The 19,026-nt window shown below is 41.8% G+C and overlaps 1 protein-coding gene across 1 annotated transcript in view; it reads left to right on the top strand.

Annotated features, from left to right (window-relative positions):
- ilrun (inflammation and lipid regulator with UBA-like and NBR1-like domains) overlaps nt 1–18,632 on the top strand; it is a 111,891-nt gene extending 93,259 nt beyond the window's left edge. The window contains exon 5 of the mRNA XM_070858880.1: nt 18,329–18,632. Coding sequence (XP_070714981.1) covers nt 18,329–18,475 — 147 coding nt within the window. The 3' untranslated portion in view covers nt 18,476–18,632. The remainder of the gene's footprint in view (nt 1–18,328) is intronic.
- Nucleotides 18,633–19,026: the final 394 nt, after the last annotated feature.

Below are 19,026 nucleotides of genomic sequence, written 5' to 3'. Positions count from 1 at the left end.
TCAATTACAGGACAAACTGACCTAAAAACCTATTATTTTAGAGCTGGTCCTACAACAGCGTAACATGTCCTTCAACTTGATCATTAATTAAAATTTTATTTAGCTGTTGCAATTTTTCATCATCGATGTCCATAGGAGATTATCCGAGGATCTTGAAGGGCATGGTCGATCAGCCCTCCAACAATTGTTGGATTTTAATCTCTCCTCCATAAACGTTATATATGCATCTTTTCTGGTTACATTTTTGTTTTTCATAGATAAAGGCAGTGAGCTTTCGGCTATATACCATATTTTTTATATTTAAATCCATTTCTTAGAGTACTAGCTTTGAGAACAGATCACAAAGTCCTGATTTCTTCCACCAGCCACTTTCTCTGAGATCAAACACAGATTTCACTGAGTGGGATTCTTTGAAGCACTGGCCTATTTCAGCAATGGAGCTCTAGACTTAGTGATTGAAACTTTACTTGATTCAATTACTGATTAATATATTGCATGTGTTTGGAACCTGCATCATTGTTATCAACTGGCATTTCTGGCCATCAGATAAAATTAAAGCTCACTCCATATAAACTATGATTGCATTATAAGCTAATGTCTATAACTCTATAGATTAAATGTCTAAGATGATTTCATCGACTAATTATACTAAAGGCTATTGTCCGTATCTCTCTTCTGAAAAGCTTACTTGTCTGGTTATTATTAGTTTCTTAGAACCACTACTCCATATTTTTCAAGCTTTGATGCATCAAGATTTGTCTTTTTGAGCTGGCCTTGTCTATGATTAGCTATGTTGATTTTCAGTGTTCAGTGTCTGGGATTCTAATTGACCAACAACTTTTAACCAAATTTTTAACTGCCGATAAACTTTTTTTTAATAAAGAGTTGGTTCAACATTCCAAATAGATGGTGATAGCAAGGAGAAAGAAGAAACCAGGTACACAAGTGATCTTGAATTTTCTTTAAAATGCTGGGAAAAATGCAGGTAAGATTAATTGGAAATTTTAAGAGAAAATAGGGAGAATAATAAAGGCAAACAGAATTTGATTTTTCTTTTTTTTTAAATGTTTAACTCAGCACTCAATGCTCTTGTATGATCAGAGCAATTCATTCTAAAGTCTCTGCATAGTTTCTAGACTTAAACTTTACTTGTCTTTTTTATGCTTTTGTGATTTAAAAAAAAACTTTGTCTCAACATTGAAAATAGAGTTCACTGTTACTCTCAGTCTGTTTCTAAGTCTCCCTGTGCTAATTCCGTTCCACTGCGACAGATATGTAATACTTCAATTTTGTCAGCATTGAATTTCATTAATCTAACCAATTGTGGAAGTTGATCTAAATCCTTCTACAAGTTATTAGACATTTTCTGTCCCCATTGCTCTCCATCTTTGGTGTTTTCAAACTTAATGAAATTAAATGTGTTTTTTTTTTCTCCATCCAGGTTACTTAAGTAGATACACATGGGACTAAGCACTGATCCTTGCGGTACTCGACTCCAGTCCTTTGACCACTCTGACATTACATTTTTCAATAGTATTCTCTTTTCTGTTATTTTAATCCAACTTTTTATCATGTACCATATTCTGTCCTGGGTTTCCATGTGGGTTGGACTTTTGCCAAAGGCCTTCTGAAAGTCCAAATAAATCACATCACAGGAAACGCCATTATTGCTTTTATTTGTAACTTTCTGAAAGAAGTTAAAGTTTGTCAATTGTAGGTTTAATATTTGTTTGCTACCAGTCGTTCCCCAAGCTTTCCAGAGTTTGGGTCTTCAGTTTTGATTGTCTTTCCTTTGTCATATAACCATAGTCTACAGTGCAGGGCTGCCTTCCACAAAGTGGGAAAATGTGTGGGTAGAGGTGTTTACATAGTATTGTTAAAGAAAGTGACTAACTGCAGTGTGAAATGTTTGGAGCAACATTGACTTAGTGATTTCCCCTGGTTGAAGGATTAGTTCATTTTAAGATTATGTGGAAGTTGAGGTTATGTTGAAAGAATAAGGAAGACCACACCAAAGATAGGTTTGTAAAAGTTTATCAGTAGTAGTTAAGATAATGTCTAAATTCATAAGCTAGTTCATTGGGCAGAGGAAAAACTGCAGGTAAATCAATACATCTAGTTCTTTTTTTATTTTAGACTGAGCTGCTTTTTTATTTTCCAAGATGCATTTAAAATAAAATCTCCATTGGTGTCCTGAGAGAAGTTTGGTTACTAAAAGAAAAGAAAATTAATGAGTTAAAATTACAGGTCTCTCAGAATTACCTGCCACTTTCCTATGTATTTTAGATCTCAAACTTTTTAAAGCCTTTATTCCTCTCTTCCCTTACCCCCACCACTTAAATTACTTATCCTACATACCATTCCTTATCCAAGAGGATGAGTAGGTAATCTTTATAGAATTACATAGAAATTACAATATGGAAACTCGCAGTTCGGCCCAAACAATTCGTGTTGCTGCTTACTCTCCACACGAGCAGTAGTCTTAATCCCATTTGCGTGCTCTGTTCCCATATCCCTTTATTCTCTTTTCCTTCAACCTCCTATCTAGCCTATTCTTAAATGTTTCTGGTTCAATCACTAACTCCAGTAATGCAGTCCACAGCCTCAGAACTCTGAGATGAAAGAAGTAAGTTTCTCCTGCTCTCTGTCCCAAATCTTTTGCATTTAACCATATATCTATGACCACTCATACTTGTCCCCTCAACCACTGGAAGCACTCTGGCTGGAATTTTTCAGTAGTCATTGGGTGGGATTTGTGGCGGGTCGGGTGGGAAATTTGATTTTTAATAGCAGGTCGGGACTCAATTAAAGGGCGGCAACCAAATTAAACTGATTACCATCTTATTGACGGTTCATTACCACGTTTAGTGAGTTGGTCTTACCGCAGGTAAAGGTTACTCAGGTAGATAGGGAATGGATGACCAACAGGAAGAGCAGTGGAAGGAAGGTAGTGCAGGGGTCCCCTGCGGTCATCCCCCTGCAAAAGAGATACATCGCTTTGGTTACTGTTGAGGGGAATGACTCATAAGGGGAAAGCAGCAGCAGCCAAGTTCATGGCACCGTGGGTGGCTCTGCTGCACAGGAGGGCAGGAAAAAGACTTGGAGAGCTATAGTGGTAGGGGATTCTATTGTAAGGGGAATAGATAGACGTTTCTGCGGCCGTAATTGAGACTCCAGAATGGTTGTTGCCTCCCTGGTGCAAGGGTCAAGGATGTCTCTGAGCGGCTGCAGGACATTTTGAAGGGGGATGGTGAACAGCCAGTTGTCGTGGTGCATATAGGTACCAACCATATAGGTAAAAAACGGATGAGGTCTTACAAGACGAATTTAGGGAGCTAGGAGCTAAATTAAAAGTAGGACCTCAAAGGTAGTAATCTCAGGATTGCTACCAGTGCCACGTGCTAGTCAGAGTAGGAATCGCAGGATAGCTCAGATGAATACGTGGCTTGAGGAGTGGTGCAGAAGGGAGGGATTCAAATTCCTGGGACATTGAAACTGGTTCTGGGGTGGGGGGGGGGGACCAGTACAAACCGGACGGTCTGCACCTGGGCAGGACCAGAACCAATGTCCGAGGGGGAGTGTTTGCTAGCGCTGTTGGGGAGGGGTTAAACTAATATGGCAGGGGGATGGTAACCTATGCAGGGAGACACAAGGAAGTAGAATGGGGGCAAAAGCAAAAGATAGAAAGAAGAAAAGTAAAAGTGGAGGGCAGAGAAACCCAAGGCAAAAAGGGCCACATTACAGCAAAATTCTAAAGGGGCAAAGTGTGTTTAAAAAGACCAAGCCTGAAGGCTGTGCCTCAATGCAAGGATTATTCGTAATAAGGTGGATGAATTAACTGTGCAGGTAGCTGTTAACGGATATGATGTAATTGGCATCACAGAGACATGGCTCCAGGGTGACCAAGGCTGGGAACTCAACATCCAGGGGTATTCAACATTCAGGAAGGATAGACAGAAAGGAAAAGGAGGTGGAATGGCGTTACTGGTTAAAGAGGAAATTAACACAATAGTAAGGAAGGACATTAGCTTGGATGATGTGGAATCTGTATGGGTGGAGCTACGGAATACCAAAGGGCAGAAAACGCTAGAGGGAGTTGTGTACAGACCACCAAACAGTAGTATTGAGGTTGGGGACAGCATCAAACAAGAAATTAGGGATGCATGCAATAAAGGTACAGCAGTTATCATGGCCGACTTTAATCTACATATTGATTAGGCTAACCAAACTGGTAGTAATGTGGTGGAGAAGGATTTCCTGGAGTGTATTAGAGATGGTTTTCTCGACCAATATGTCGAGGAACCAACTAGAGGGCTAGCCATTCTAGACTGGGTGATGTGTAATGAGAAAGGGCTAATTAGCAAACTTGTTGTGCGAGGCCCCTTGGGGAAGAGTGACCATAATATGGTAGAATTCTTTATTAAGGTGGAGAGTGACACAGTTAATTCAGAGACTAGGGTCGTGAACTTAAGGAAAGGTAACTTCGATGGTATGAGACGTGAATTGGCTAGAATAGACTGGCGAGTGATACTTAAAGGGTTGACGGTGGATAGGCAATGGCAAACATTTAAAGACCACATGGATGAAGTTCAACAATTGTATATCCCTGTCTGGAGTAAAAATAAAACGGGGATGGACTCAACCGTGACTAACAAGGGAAATTAAGGATAATGTTAAATCCTAGGAAGAGGCATATAAATTGGCCAGAAAAAGCAGCAAACCTGAGGACTGGGAGAATTTTAGAATTCAGCAGAGGAGGACAAAGGGTTTAATTAGGAGGGGGAAAATAGAGTATGAGAGGAAGCTTGCTGGGAACATAAAAACTGACTGCAAAAGTTTCTATAAATATGTGAAGCAAAAAAGATTAGTGAAGACAAACGTAGGTCCCTTGCAGTCAGATTCAGGTGAATTTATAATGGGGAACAAAGAAATGGCGGACCAGTTGAACAAATATTTTGGTTCTGTCTTCACGAAGGAAGACACAAATAACCTTCCTGAAATACTAGGGGACCGAGGGTCTCGTGAGAAGGAGGAACTGAAGGAAATCCTTATTAGGCGGGAAATTTTGTTAGGGAAATTGATGGAATTGAAGGTCGAGAAATCCCCGGGGCCTGATAGTCTGCATCCCAGAGTACTTAAGGAAGTGGCCCTAGAAATAGTGGATGCATTGGTGATCATTTTCCAACAGTCTATCCATTCTGGATCAATTCCTATGGACTGGAGGGTAGCTAATGTAACACCACTTTTTAAGAAAGGAGGGAGAGAAAAAATGGGTAATTATAGACCGGTTAGCCTGACATCAGTAGTGGGGAAAATGTTGGAATCTATTATTAAAGATGAAATAGCAGCGCATTTGAAAAGCAGTGACAGAATCGGTCCAAGTCAGCATGGGTTTATGAAAGGGAAATCCTGCTTGACAAATCTTCTAGAATTTTTTGAGGATATAATTAGTAGAGTGGACAAGGGAGAACCAGTGGATGTGGTGTATTTGGCAAGGTCCCACACAAGAGATTGGTGTGCAAAATTAAGGCACATGGTATTGGGGGTAATGTACTGACATGGATAGAGAACTAGTTAGCAGACAGGAAGCAGAGAGCCAGGATAAATGGGTCCTTTTCAGAATGGCAGGCAGTGACTAGTGGGGTGCCGCAGGGTTCAGTGCTAGGACCCTAGCTATTTACAATATACATTAATGATTTGGATGAAGGAATTAAGCGTAATATCTCTAAGTTTGCAGATGACACTAAACTGGGTGGCGGTGTGAGCTGTGAGGAGGACGCTAGGAGGCTGCAGGGTGACTTGGATAGATTAGGTGAGTGGGCAAATGCATGGTAGATGCAGTATAATATGGATAAATGTGAGGTTATCCACTTTGGGGTCAAAAACACGAAGGCAGAATATTATCTGAATGGTGGAAAATTAGGAAAAGGGGAGGTGCAACGAGACCTGGGTGTCATGGTACATCAGTCATTGAAAGTTGGCATGCAGGTACAGCAGGCGGTGAAGAAGGCAAATGGTATGTTGGCCTTCATAGCTAAGGGATTTGAGTATAGGAGCTCATACTGCAGTTGTACAGGGCCTTGGTGAGGCCTCACCTGGAATATTGTGTTCAGTTTTGGTCTCCTAATCTGAGGAAGAACGTTCTTGCTATTGAGGGAGTGCAGCGAAAGTTCACCAGACTGATTCCCAGGATGGCAGGACTGACGTATGAGGAGAGACTGGATCGACTAGGCCTGTATTGACTGGAGTTTAGAAGGATGAGAGGGGATCTCATAGAAACATATAAAATTCTGACAGGACTGGACAGGTTAGATGTGGGAAGAATGTTCCCGATGTTGGGGAAGTCCAGAATCAGGGGACATAATCTTAGGATAAGGGGTAGGCCATTTAGGACTGAGGTGAGGAAAAACTTCTTCACTCAGAGAGTTGTTAACCTGTGGAATTCTCTACCGCAGAGAGTTGTTGGTGCCAGTTAATTGGATATATTCAAGAGGGAGTTAGATATGGCCCTTACGGCTAAAAGGATTAAGGGGTATGGAGAGAAAGCAGGTAAGGTGTACTGAGGTTAATAATCAGCCATGATCTTATTGAATTCTGGTGCAAGCTCGAAGGGCTGAATGGCCTACTCCACCTATTTTCTATGTTTCTTACCTTTTCATTTCAACTTCATGGCCATGGGAACCACGCAGTTCGCGGATCATGGCTGTCAACCTGAGGCAGGATTTCAGTGGCCATTGCTCCTGCTGATTACTTGATAGCTTTAAATGTACAATAAAAGCTCCCACCGGACAGATCATCACTTTTCTCAGCCACCAGCTGTATCTCAGTCCATTTACAGCACACATTCTCCAGGCTTTCCACTTTTCCACTCTCCATCCAGAATCATCTTATTGGAACAACTCTCTCACCATTGACATAATGCTTCTATCATCTCTATTTCACCTGCCATCTATTCCATCGACATGGGTGCACTTTATACTGTCTCACCTTGGTCCTCAGAATCTACCACGATCAGTCACAACACCAGCAATCACCAGCAGCACCAACAACACCAACCTTCTCTGCAATCACCTGATGCTGCACAGGACAGAGGGCATCAGCACCCAAACACATTGTTGCCAGAGATGGCCTCACCATGGCCAGATTTACTTCACTTGACACTGTACACATGATGCACCAGGTTGGCACCATCTCACATCAACTCCATAAAGCATCCCTACAATGTCGAAGCCATTCCTTTGACACCCTCCACTATTGTGGGGGATACCGTTAAGTCTCACCATTCACTGCAACTCACTAAGCCACTTCCAAAGGTGCGCACAAATCTGTCCAAGAGCGCAAACTTTTGATAATAAAGGCTTCAGTGTTTGACACCACATTTACAGAAACTTGGTTAAAACACCCAAGTGGCTACCCTTGTGTGTTGTTAGTTGGTATGATTGCACTGGGATGAGGGTGAGTGTGAGGAGTGGCTAGCGAGATGGGGATGTGATAATATAGGTAGAGAAGGATGGGTGGAAGTGCAAGGTAAGTTGGTGTGAGTAAGGATGTGCAGGAGTAGGGTAGGGAAGGCAGAGTGATGTGATGAGAGGCACAGCAGGATGGAAGTGAGTGGCTTTGTACCAACGTTTTGTGATCTAGTGAGATAATTGAAAGGTTTGCGTCACTGCAGCCAGGTTCTCCTGACCACATCCCTTGTGCGTTAAGCATATGGAGGGAATCAAGGGAGAACCTGGGTGTAGCCCTGCACCTCTGCAGTGATTGTCACTGTTTGCAGCACTCCAATGCTGCAGAACACTGACAGCACAAATGTTAAAAGAAAGTTGTCTATAATCCCTTTAAGGAAACCAACTGATGACGCATCATGAATGACATTACTAGACCTGCTTCCTCTAATTGGATTGGCAAACATGCTGAGCGGGCTTAACAAACCCCATCAATGTAAAATCATTTTTCAGAGCAGGATGGAACCAGCAGCTGGATCAGGACCTGCCACTGACGTCACCTGCCCCGGACCCGTCGGGATAAGGAAAATCCAGCCCTTTATTTCCATCTACTTTTTCCCATTGCTTTAAAATTTTAAACACCTTTATCAAATCGCCCCATAATCTCTTCTAACAAAAACAGACCCAATTTTTCTTTTTTTCCTGCCTCATTCTCCTAGTGAATCTGCACTGTTCCCTCTCTATTGCGTGTAGCACACAGTCCTCCAATGATGGCTTTACTTGGGTTTTGCGTATATTCAGCACTTTATACTATGGGGCCGAAATTCAGCCTCCTGAAAATGCCACTTGCCCCCGGAAAATGGCGGCCACATGGCGGAGTCGAATGGCTGCCGATTTGGAGTTGAATGGCCGCTGCTCGTGAAATTTTCCTAAGTGCTTTTTGCCAGCGGTCCCCACTTCCGGCCCGTTGCTGCCGACCCTTCCTAAGTGCGTTATCAAAGAGCGCACCGTCGATCTCCCACACCTCAACCTAAATTCAGGGCGAAAAATCTTCGGGCTGCCGAACAGTGCCTCTGACAGTTTTTTCTGTCGGTGCACTGTGTTCTTTGTGTGTGTGGCCATTCAAGGCGAGGGCACACTGCTGCGGCAGCCATTTTATTTTTTTTGTCAGTCGACTGTTATGCCCCCGGATTCGACCAAGCCGCCAACAGGCAGCACGTCATGACATCATCAGCGCTATGCTGATGACTGACAGCAGTGGAGACACCGTCCCGCCTATACGTTCGCCCCTTTAATGTGCTCACCACCACACTACCGCCCCATTGTGACCGACTTCCGGTCCGCTCGAAAAAAAATGATGGAGCTGAATTTCGCGCAAGGGGCCATCTCATCTACAGCAGTGGTGAAACCACATCAAAAAGCAGTAGGTGCAACCCGTTTCAGGCAGCGGTGCATTTCTACCCCTATGTCTCTTGCCATAAGAACCATTATTCAATTAGCTTTTTTATGACCTTGTCCACTGAGGTGCTGCTTTTAATGTCTTGTGAACCGGAACCTCTTAATTCCTCTGATCTTCCACGTTGCCCAGCCTTCCCTGAAAGTATAATTATTACTTTTTTTTTAAAAACTAAAATGAGACCCCCCTCGAGTTTACTGATACTGAATTCCATTTGCTACATTTTTTTCCCAATCCACCATTTTATCAATCTCTAAAATTAACTAACCACAGCAAAGTATGATAGAGCAACTTGGCCTGACTTACTAGCTGACTCAAATTTTCCTTGCAGGAGACATTGATCGTTTATAAGTTTTTGCATGGTTTTATATATATAGGATGTCACTGTGCAGAGCATCTTATTGGAATAAATATACAGTGCTTTCTTTGATACAATTTTTTTTCGTTAGAATTGAATTTCCAAATAAAATGAAGAAAATTAAATAGAAGTATGCACAACTGCAAAGAAAATGCAACATTTTGCAAATCAAGTCCAAGTTTCATATGCATTTATAACTTTTGCATAGTTTTATTTTCCGTATCAATTATATTGTGTTTTTAAAAAGCATTTTGATGCTATATTTTTCTTCTTTTAAAATTCTTGTAACTTCGTGCCTACAGGTATCCCATGAAACATTTTGTCCTCCTAATTGAGCGAACCACCAGATAGAGGTTAGGGTATGAAAGTAAGCAAAATATACATGGCCTGGGAGGTAGATTCTTGTACTGTTGTGATAACTAGAATTTTAATTTGCTGAATTTTGTTTGGATTTGTATTGCTCAGGTGAGGGTGAGAGGCATTAGGAAAAGTGATGCCTACTGATGCAAAGCCATTCAAAGGCAATGCATCTGTGGCATGTAAAAACATTTTGTGACCAAGTTCAAAGTCAAAAGAATGCTACTTAATCTAAAATTTCACCAAGTTTCATTATATCTGCATTTTCTTTTATCGAAAAGGGTGTTTGAAAATAACAAATTTAAGTAATTTTGTTATGGAACAGTATGACCTGCATCTTGAATTTTTAAAGGTCACTGTGATAGACTTATAACTTTTTAAATTTTCATTATAAGTCGGGTTGATTCACTGTATTCCTTTAAAAGTGAAATAATTTTCCCTGAAATATTCTCTAACTTTCCAACTTATTCAAATTAATTGTACTTGGATGCACAACCTCAACTCCTTTTTTGTTGAAGAATTTGCTTTTGAATTAACACACTATGATACTTTTTGAAGTGTTTGAAAAAGAACAATTGTGTTTAAATCTGACATTTCATAGAGAGCCAAAAGAGAAAAGTTTGGCCAAAATCAGAGCAAACCCGACACAGCAGGAGCCAAGGAATTTAATACATGACTTATTAACTGTAAAACAATTGTAATGTTTCGATGCTTTGTGGTCCTTCAGTGAGATTCTGAGATTCTTTCTTCCCACAATCCAAATCAGTAGACGAAATTGTGCTGTGATGGTGTAAGAGAAAACAGCCTGCTGCTTTGCATAGTTTGAGTAAACTGGAAAACTGGTTCTGTCAGTGTGCAGCTGTAGAGCTATCAAATGCACCGCACAATACAGGATACATAAAGCTGCTTGGATATTAAACAACATATATTTAATGGTTACCTGTGTTTAAAAGTCCCCTCCTCAATTTGTATTTTTGCTGTGGTAGTCTTTCTACTCCATATCATTTCATTTCAGACCAAGCAAGCAATTTAAGTCTCTCAAAAGACTAAAGTTCAAATGAAGATCAAAATATTTTATCCAGTATTTCCAGTAAAGGAAATGTCAATAAAGTTACACCAAATGCAGACCTTGACGTACAAATTCTTTCTGGTCAGCTGCAGCTCGAGCCTAGATACATCAGTAGTGATGTGGCCACTGCCATCGTCTTGTTTGACTGTCATCACATCATCACAACTACACTGGGTTCAATTCCCATTTGCAATAAAATTGTCTCTGTTACTGATATCCCACCGCCCGCCCCCCACTCCTCCCCCAAGTGAAACGACCCAGTGTTATTTTTCATCATGCTAAGGGTTATTGATGCTGGAAACAGACACTTCCTTCTACCTAGTGTCAGCTGTGGCTCAGTGGATAGCGCACACACCTCTGAGTCAGAAGATTGCGGGTTCATATCCCACTCTAGGGACTTGAGCACAAAAATCTAGGCTGAAACTCCAGTGCACTACTGTCGGAGGTGCCATCTTTCGGATGAGACGGAGTCTGCTCTCTCAGGTGGACATAAAAGATCCCATGGCACTATTTTGAAGAAGAGCCAAGGGAGTTATCCCCGGTGTCCTGGCCAATATGTACGCCTCAATCATCACAACAAAAACAGATTATCTGGTCATTATCACATTGTTGTTTGTGGGAGCTTGCTGTGCATAAATTGGCTGTCGCATTTCCCATATTACAACAGTGACTACACTTAAAAGTATTTTGTTGGCTGTAAAGCGCTTTGAGACAAGCGGTGGTCATGCAAGACACTATATAAATGCAAGTCTTTCTATCACTCTCCCGGCAGTTCCAGCACCAAGTGTTCCCAGATCAGGTAATAGATGCAGAATTAAGATCCTGATTTAATTTCACTTCCAAGGACCTCCCTCTAATACACCAGTGTAGTATCACTATTTGCCATGTCAGTCATCCTTATGGACATTCTGAATGAGCTTCCAAATAGGTGTGGAATCATGGGCAGTGGCCTCCATTGACCTTGAGCTGGATTGCAACTGGTGATTGACATTACCTGCAAACCTTAAAGACATCACATAGATGAAGAAGCTTTCCCATCAGATAACTGGGTTCGAAATCCCATTGGTGAAAAGGACTTTTGTAGCTCATCTTGCCACCCTGTCCCTTAATCGAGATATTTATAGTATTGGGCATAGATGTCAAGCTTCAATATTTTACTGGCGACTAAACAGGAGATAGATAAATATGGTCTTGGGACTGATTGGACAAAGGCATGCTTTAATTACCACTAAGTGTTCTGATTTAAAAAAAAAGCTTCCTCTGTGTTTTTTTTAATTCATTCCTGAGATATCGGTATTACCCATCTTTAATTGTCCTTGAGAAGGTGGGGGTGACCCGCTGCAGTCCTTGTAGTGAAGGAACTCCCAGTGTGCTGTTAGGGAGTTCCAGGATTTTGACCCAGTGACGATGAAGGAACGACGATATATTTCCAAGTTGGGATGGTATGTAAATTGGAGGAGAACATGCAGATGATGGTGCTCCCATGCGCCTGCTGCCCCTGTCCTTCTAGGTGGTAGAGGTCGCGCATTTGGAAGGTGCTGTTGAAGAAGTCTTGGTGAGTTGCTGCAGTGAATTTTGTAGATATTTTGCACAGCAGTCACGGTGTGCCGGTGGTGGAGGTGTTTAAGGAGGTGGATCGGGTGCCAATCAAGTGAGCTGCTTTGCCTGGATGTGTCGAGCTTCTTGAGTGTTGTTGGAGCTGCACTCATCCAGGCAAATGGAGAGTATTCCATCACACTCCTGACTTGTGCCTTGTAGATGGTGGAAAAGCTTTGGGGAGTTAGGAGGTGAGACACTCGCCGCAAAATACTTATGGTCTTGCTGCATGTGGGCATGGACTTCTTTATTATCTGAGGAGTTGCAAATGGAACTGAACACTGCAATCATTAGCGAACATCCCCACTTCGGACCTTATGATGGAGGGATGGTCATTGATGAAGATGGTTGGGCCTAGGACACTGCCCTGAGAAATGTCTTTGGGCTGAGATGGTTGACCTCCAACAACCACAACCATCTTCCTTTGTGCTCAGTATGACTCCAGTCAGTAGAGAGTTTTCCCCCTTTGACTTCAATTTTATTAGGGCTCTTTGATGCCACACTGTCAAATGCTACCTTGATGTCAAGGGCAGGCACTCTCTCCTCACCTCTGGAATTCAGTTCTTTTATCCATGTTTGGATCAAGGCTGTCATGAGGTCTGGAGCTGAGTGATCCTTGCAGATCCAAAACTGAGCATCGGTGAGTAGGTGCTGCTTGATAGCACTGTTGTCAACATCTTCCATCACTGTTGATAAGATTGTGTATAAACTGATGGGGTGGTAATTGGCCCGATAGGATTTGTCCTGCTTTTTGTAGATAGGACATACCTGGTCAGTTTTCCACATTGTCGGGTAGATGCCAGTGTTGTAGCTGTACTGGAACAACTTGGCTAGAAACGCAGTTAGTTCTGGAGCACAAGTCTTTAGTATGTCAGCCGGGATGTTGTCAGGGCCCCTCAGTTGTTTCTTGATATCACGTGGAGTGAATCAAATTGGCTGAAGATTGGCTTTTGTGATGGTGGAGATCTCAGGAGGAGGCCGATAATGATCATCCACTCGGCTCTTCTGGCTGAAGATGGATGCAAACGCTTCAGCCTTATCTTTTGCACTCGCGTGCTGGGTGCAGCCATCATTGAGGATGGGAATATTCATGGAGCCTCCTCCTGTTAGTTTAATTGTCCACCACCATTCACGACTGCATGTGGCAGGACTGCAGAGCTTTGATCTGATCCATTGATTGTGGGATTGCTTAGCCCTGGCTATTGCATGCTGCTTCCACTGTTTAGCATGCATGTAGTTCTGTGTTGCAGCTTCCCCAGGTTGGCACCTCATTTTTAGGTATGCCTGGTGCTGTTCATGGCGATATTTAAAGGCACCATCCCCAATCAGCTGCACCCAACATGGTTCTGCAGTTTCAGTGGCAGTTTGTTACTTCCTGCTACGGAAACTGCTTTCTTTAGTTAGTTATTTCAAGTTTTTGTAGTGACCAGGAGTCAAGTGCAGAAGTCACTCAGTATTTGTTAAAGGCTTCTGCTCACAACATTTCCTCACCATCATGGGATTCCAGGATTATCTCAGGAAGACAACGAGATCGAGGCGAGGACAAGGAGGAGGACTGGGGATGGTGCCTTTTCATTAATGCAATAATAGATATCTGGAAGTATTCATAAAGTGGTAATTGCATTGAGTTCAGCAGATGCCATAATTGTCAAAAGTTAAGCTTGCTTGTTTACATACATTACCTGAATCCCACAGTGAGATTGTGGCCTTGAAATTAATTCGAAAGTACACTGTAATTTACCGTACAGAAATGGGTCATTTGGCCCAACCGGCCTATGCCGGTGTTTATGCTCCATGCGAGCCTCCTCCCACCTTGCATCATCTCACTGTATCAGCAAATTCTTCTATTACTTTCTCTCTCACTCACTTATCCAGCTCTCCCTTAAATACATCTGTGTTATTCACCTATACTATTCCATGTGGACGCAAGTACTACCTTGTAACCACATTGAGTAAAGAAGTTTCTCCTGAATTCCTTACTGAATTTTATTGGTGACTACCATTATATTTATGGCCCCTCGTGGACTCCCCACAAGTGGAAACATCTTCTCTACATCTACCCTATCAAACCCTGCCATAATTCTCAAGACCTCTGAGGTTAACTCTCAGTCTTCTCTTTTCGAGAGAAAAGAGCCCCAGCTTATTCAGGTTTTACTGTTAGTTATAACCTCTCAGTTCTGCTATCATCCTTGTAAATCTTTTTTGCACTTACGCCAGTGGCTCTATATCGTTTTTGTAATATGCAGACCAGAATGGAACACAGTGTGGTCGAGGCAATTTATTTATTCATTTATTTATCTAACTTTAATAATCCATCCTCCTAGGGGAGAAGGGGTTTTATTGTATTTTCTTTTCCCTATGTGGTAAATGTCATTGTGTGCACCAGCCAAGGCATGGGTTGCATGATGACATTTACATTTAAGAATTAACAGTTGCGATGTTACTTAGTGATTATCAAGTGATATTTCAGTAGTGTGTAGTATATTAGAAATATTACAACTATACTGCTTGATGGCATAATGAGAAAATATACCATTCATTTGTACTGGGCCAAATGGTTGAGGAAGGGTCCGAGGTGTGATCTATGTTAGCTGATCTCAACTGTAGCAATAGGTGCTCTGTAATTAGCTTTAGCAGTACCCAGGCTTGGAAAGGAAAGTAATCAGCTACGGTTCCCAGTCCTGATCAGATGCGTTCATACACAAAGAATGGCCATGTGGCAGAGATACCAGAGGACCATTGATATTTGCAGAATTGAATCCCAGGATGGGTTACTGCCATCAGGACAAGTGGGGCAAAACAGAAGAACATACTGGTGGGAGGGGAGATTCTGTAACAAACGCTATTGAAGGTTCACCAGACTGATTCCCGGGATGGCGGGACTGACCTATCAAGAAAGACTGGATCAACTGGGCTTGTATTCACTGGAGTTCAGAAGAATGAGAGGGGACCTCATAGAAACATATAAAATTCTGACGGGGTTAGACAGATTAGATGCAGGAAGAATGTTCCCAATGTTGGGGAAGTCCAGAACCAGGGGTCACAGTCTAAGGATAAGGGGTAAGCCATTTAGGACCGAGATGCGGAGGAACTTCTTCACCCAGAGAGTGGTGAACCTGTGGAATTCTCTACCACAGAAAGTTGTTGAGGCCAATTCACTAAATATATTCAAAAAGGAGTTAGATGAGGTCCTTACTGCTAGGGGGATCAAGGGGTATGGCGAGAAAGCAGGAATGGGGTACTGAAGTTGAATGTTCAGCCATGAACTCATTGAATGGCGGTGCAGGCTAGAAGGGCCGAATGGCCTACTCCTGCACCTATTTTCTATGTTTTCTATCTATACAACCCTAGTCTGGTATGATGATCTTGTTTGAGGGGGGAAAGAAACTTTGGAACACAGATCAGAACTGCACCATTTGAGAGCGAACAATCTACATGAGTGAGTGGCTCACATTGGGTATTGTGCTTACTTTGCAAGACTGAATAATTTTCTCAGAGGCTTGGCCGTTATATTTCTGACTCCCAGCCCAGGAGGTGCTGAACTGAAATACGCATCTGAAGTCTACGTCACCAAACTCCAACAAAATCATTTTCTGTTTTTTAATTTTTTTTTTGTGAATACATCTGATGTATATTTAATGGGTGTTTATGTACATTTGGGTAGTTCTGGGGCAGAGCCAACCTATATAAACCAACAGAAAAAGTCACTCCCTTTTTAGCAAGACCCTGTTGTCATTCGGAAACATTCCATCACTGCTAGTGAGCTTTAGAGAAATCACGCTGTTGCCACGGAAACATTATTTATTTGTTGTAGATCTGCAGATAATGTGTCCCAGGTAAGCATGGCACAGCACGGTAATTGGGAGAGTCAGGCTAACTATATAGTAACTGGCACGGAATGTAGTAAGCAGATTTCAATATATGGGTAGTGTAGATGTTTGTTTAACATGAGGTGGAGTTAAACAAACCTCATCATAAAGTGTATCGGGGTTTAAAATCTCAACTTTCTCAGCAGAACACTCACTCAAATATTAACCCTGTCTTTCTATTTTCTGTCGTCTGGAAAACATTATATTTGTATTTGTCATTTTATCATTTAATAAAGGGTATATAAATTCCTGTAAATGTTCTTGGTGGGTTATGACTTTTCTTTAAATATCTGAAGCTAATCAGTTATTCAATATGGCAATTGCCTGAAGACTGAACCTTTCCAAAATGCAGTAAAAAGTTTTTAATGTCTAATTAAATTGATAATCCTACGATCTCCTATGTCATTCACATATAACCATACTAATTTACCGCACTAGGATATTTTTCAGTAACATTCTGTCACGAGAGCATTTTATTTTCTAATTTAACTTCACACACTGATGTTTTTGGTGAAGGCAATAAAAAATCTGACCTGTGATTGCAAATGTTAAGTGGAAAAGCTGAGTGAAAAATAGTGTCTATGAACTCACAAGCTCCCACAAGGATGTCTTTTTGGGGAGGTTGTTATTCACTCTTAAGTTTGGATTCTGCTTCCAAATCAAACTGAGGGATATTTGGCTTGTGGCATCACTTTCCCATTTTGATCACCTAATGTCAGCATCAAATATTTCCAGCATTGGCTACATGCAGAATAAAGCTGCTTCTACTCTGCTGCATCAACTTTGAGGTGAAATCCCAACTGCAGTAGTGTGAATTTGACAATTGTGTACATCAGTTATCATTGTGGTTTTTGAGTTAGATTACCAATTCAGTAATGTGGGCCTGCATTCATGGGGATCAATGTCAAACTCATTTAATGTAAGATCTTCCACAGCTCATAGAGAGAGAGAGAGAGGACTTTCATCCCATCACACTAAGCTGAACCTGAATCCTGATGGCAGAGATGAAGGATCTCTTTGCTAATTCTCATTTGCAACATCCAATTTGTTTTGATCACTTCTACAGATTACTTTAACGTTTGAATTTTTAATATTAGTCAATGATCTTGAGTGCATTACATAGTCATAATCCATTCCCAGACATCTGTTTTCTATCAAATTATATGTTAGCTATAATTACAAAAATGTTACATTATTTATGAAACCTCAGGTTTTGTTAACTTGCTGTCAAAATACCAATTTTGTAATTAGATCCATGTTTTTGTCACCTCTAAACTTAACTATTCAAATGTCCTCCTGGCCTTCATTGCTCAGCTCTCCATAAACTTCAGCTCATCCGAACCTCGACTGCCTGTATCCTATCGCGCAGCAAGTACCATTCACCCATCGCTCTTGTGCTTGCTGATTGCTTTGCAACTTGCCAATGACTCAAGTCTAAAATTCTCATCTTTAAGTTCAAATCCCTTCATGGTTCACCCCTCCGTCACTTCTTCAGATCTACCACCCCCGGAGCACTCTGCATTCCACCAGCTCTGGCCACTTGTGCATCCTGAAATCTGTCCTCATCCTTCTCCACCGTAAAGCCCTCTGGGGGAGAAAACCAATGATCAATTAGCATATTCGTCACCTTTCATCTTTGAACTTGCATCCCAGCATAGGACTGTCCTGTGAAACTAACCCCTTTAAAGCAAGCTTTAACTTAAAAGATAATTTAAAATAATGTATCTCGATCCTTTCTATGGAAAAATACTCAAAGAATCTTGGAACGTTACGGTACCATGGCCCCCCTTCTCAATGGTGTCCTTTGCAAGTAACCAAGTGCCATTTCAGTTTCTTGTATTGGCTCTCAAAAACAGAATACTAACTCGGAGTGCTTTTTTGCTGTGGACTTGCATCCACTGGGACATGTCTTGAGCCTGCCCAAGCTTTATTTCACTGAGTTCTTTCAGCTAGCATTGGAAATAAACCTGCAGCCATGTCTAATATAAAGTAACTGGAGAGGGGTAAAAGTACATTGAAGACCTTTTATTTGGAACTCCAATGCACCATTATATCCACTTTACTCGTGCCTTTATTTTCTCATCAGGATCTGCCATGAGTGCTTGTTTGCAGATTTTCTGTATCTTGAAGAATTTCATGAAATTTAATGACTGTTTACTTACTTTTCTCCAAATATAGATCCAACCCTATTGTGAGGCTGTGGATGTGACCTATTCCCAGGGTACTAATGCGGCTCTGGAGGAGGAGCTCGAAAGTGGATCAAGTGCTGTTGTAGATTGCAAAGCTTGCATCTCCTTTGGAAGCATTGAGCATTTAACCCAGTAGCACTGCTGAATTTGTCACACAGATCCAACACCCGCTTGGTAAAATGTATTAGTATTAAAGCAACAGGACCCCAACACTGTCTTGCTCATTTCTGTATAGTAAGCTGCAAGAAACCTTCAAGAATATAAAGCATGGAATAAACAAATATTATATGGTCTATCAATTCTATTCTATATGTAGGTTGTACAGAGCAGCATTTCTCAAACTGGGATCTGTAGAGGTTTTTCGGGGGGGGGGGGTCTGCCCTGACTGGAGACAGCCGGAGGTAATTTCAAGCCTGCTCCTCCTTACAAAACTGACATTTTCATCTTTTGTGAATTATTCTCAATGACTGGGCCCGCCTCCTTATAGAGGACCACAGCTCTCACTCACTTTACAATGAGCGCTCCCTGCTGGTCAAGCCGATTCCTCTCCCTGGCCCTGCCACCCTGTGCCATCCTCCCAACATTTGATCAGAGCACCTGCGGGGCTCTTCAAACACGTGCCTGAATGTGTTCATGCAAACACGTACAACCCCACAGTGCAGCTGTTACACAACATGCCAGTGGGGC

The sequence above is a fragment of the Pristiophorus japonicus genome, chromosome 17, assembly GCF_044704955.1.
Source record: "Pristiophorus japonicus isolate sPriJap1 chromosome 17, sPriJap1.hap1, whole genome shotgun sequence".
In the NCBI taxonomy this organism is placed as follows: domain Eukaryota; kingdom Metazoa; phylum Chordata; class Chondrichthyes; family Pristiophoridae; genus Pristiophorus; species Pristiophorus japonicus.
The sequence above is the reverse complement of the archived record's forward strand: the minus strand, read 5'-3'. Positions and strand labels throughout refer to the sequence as shown.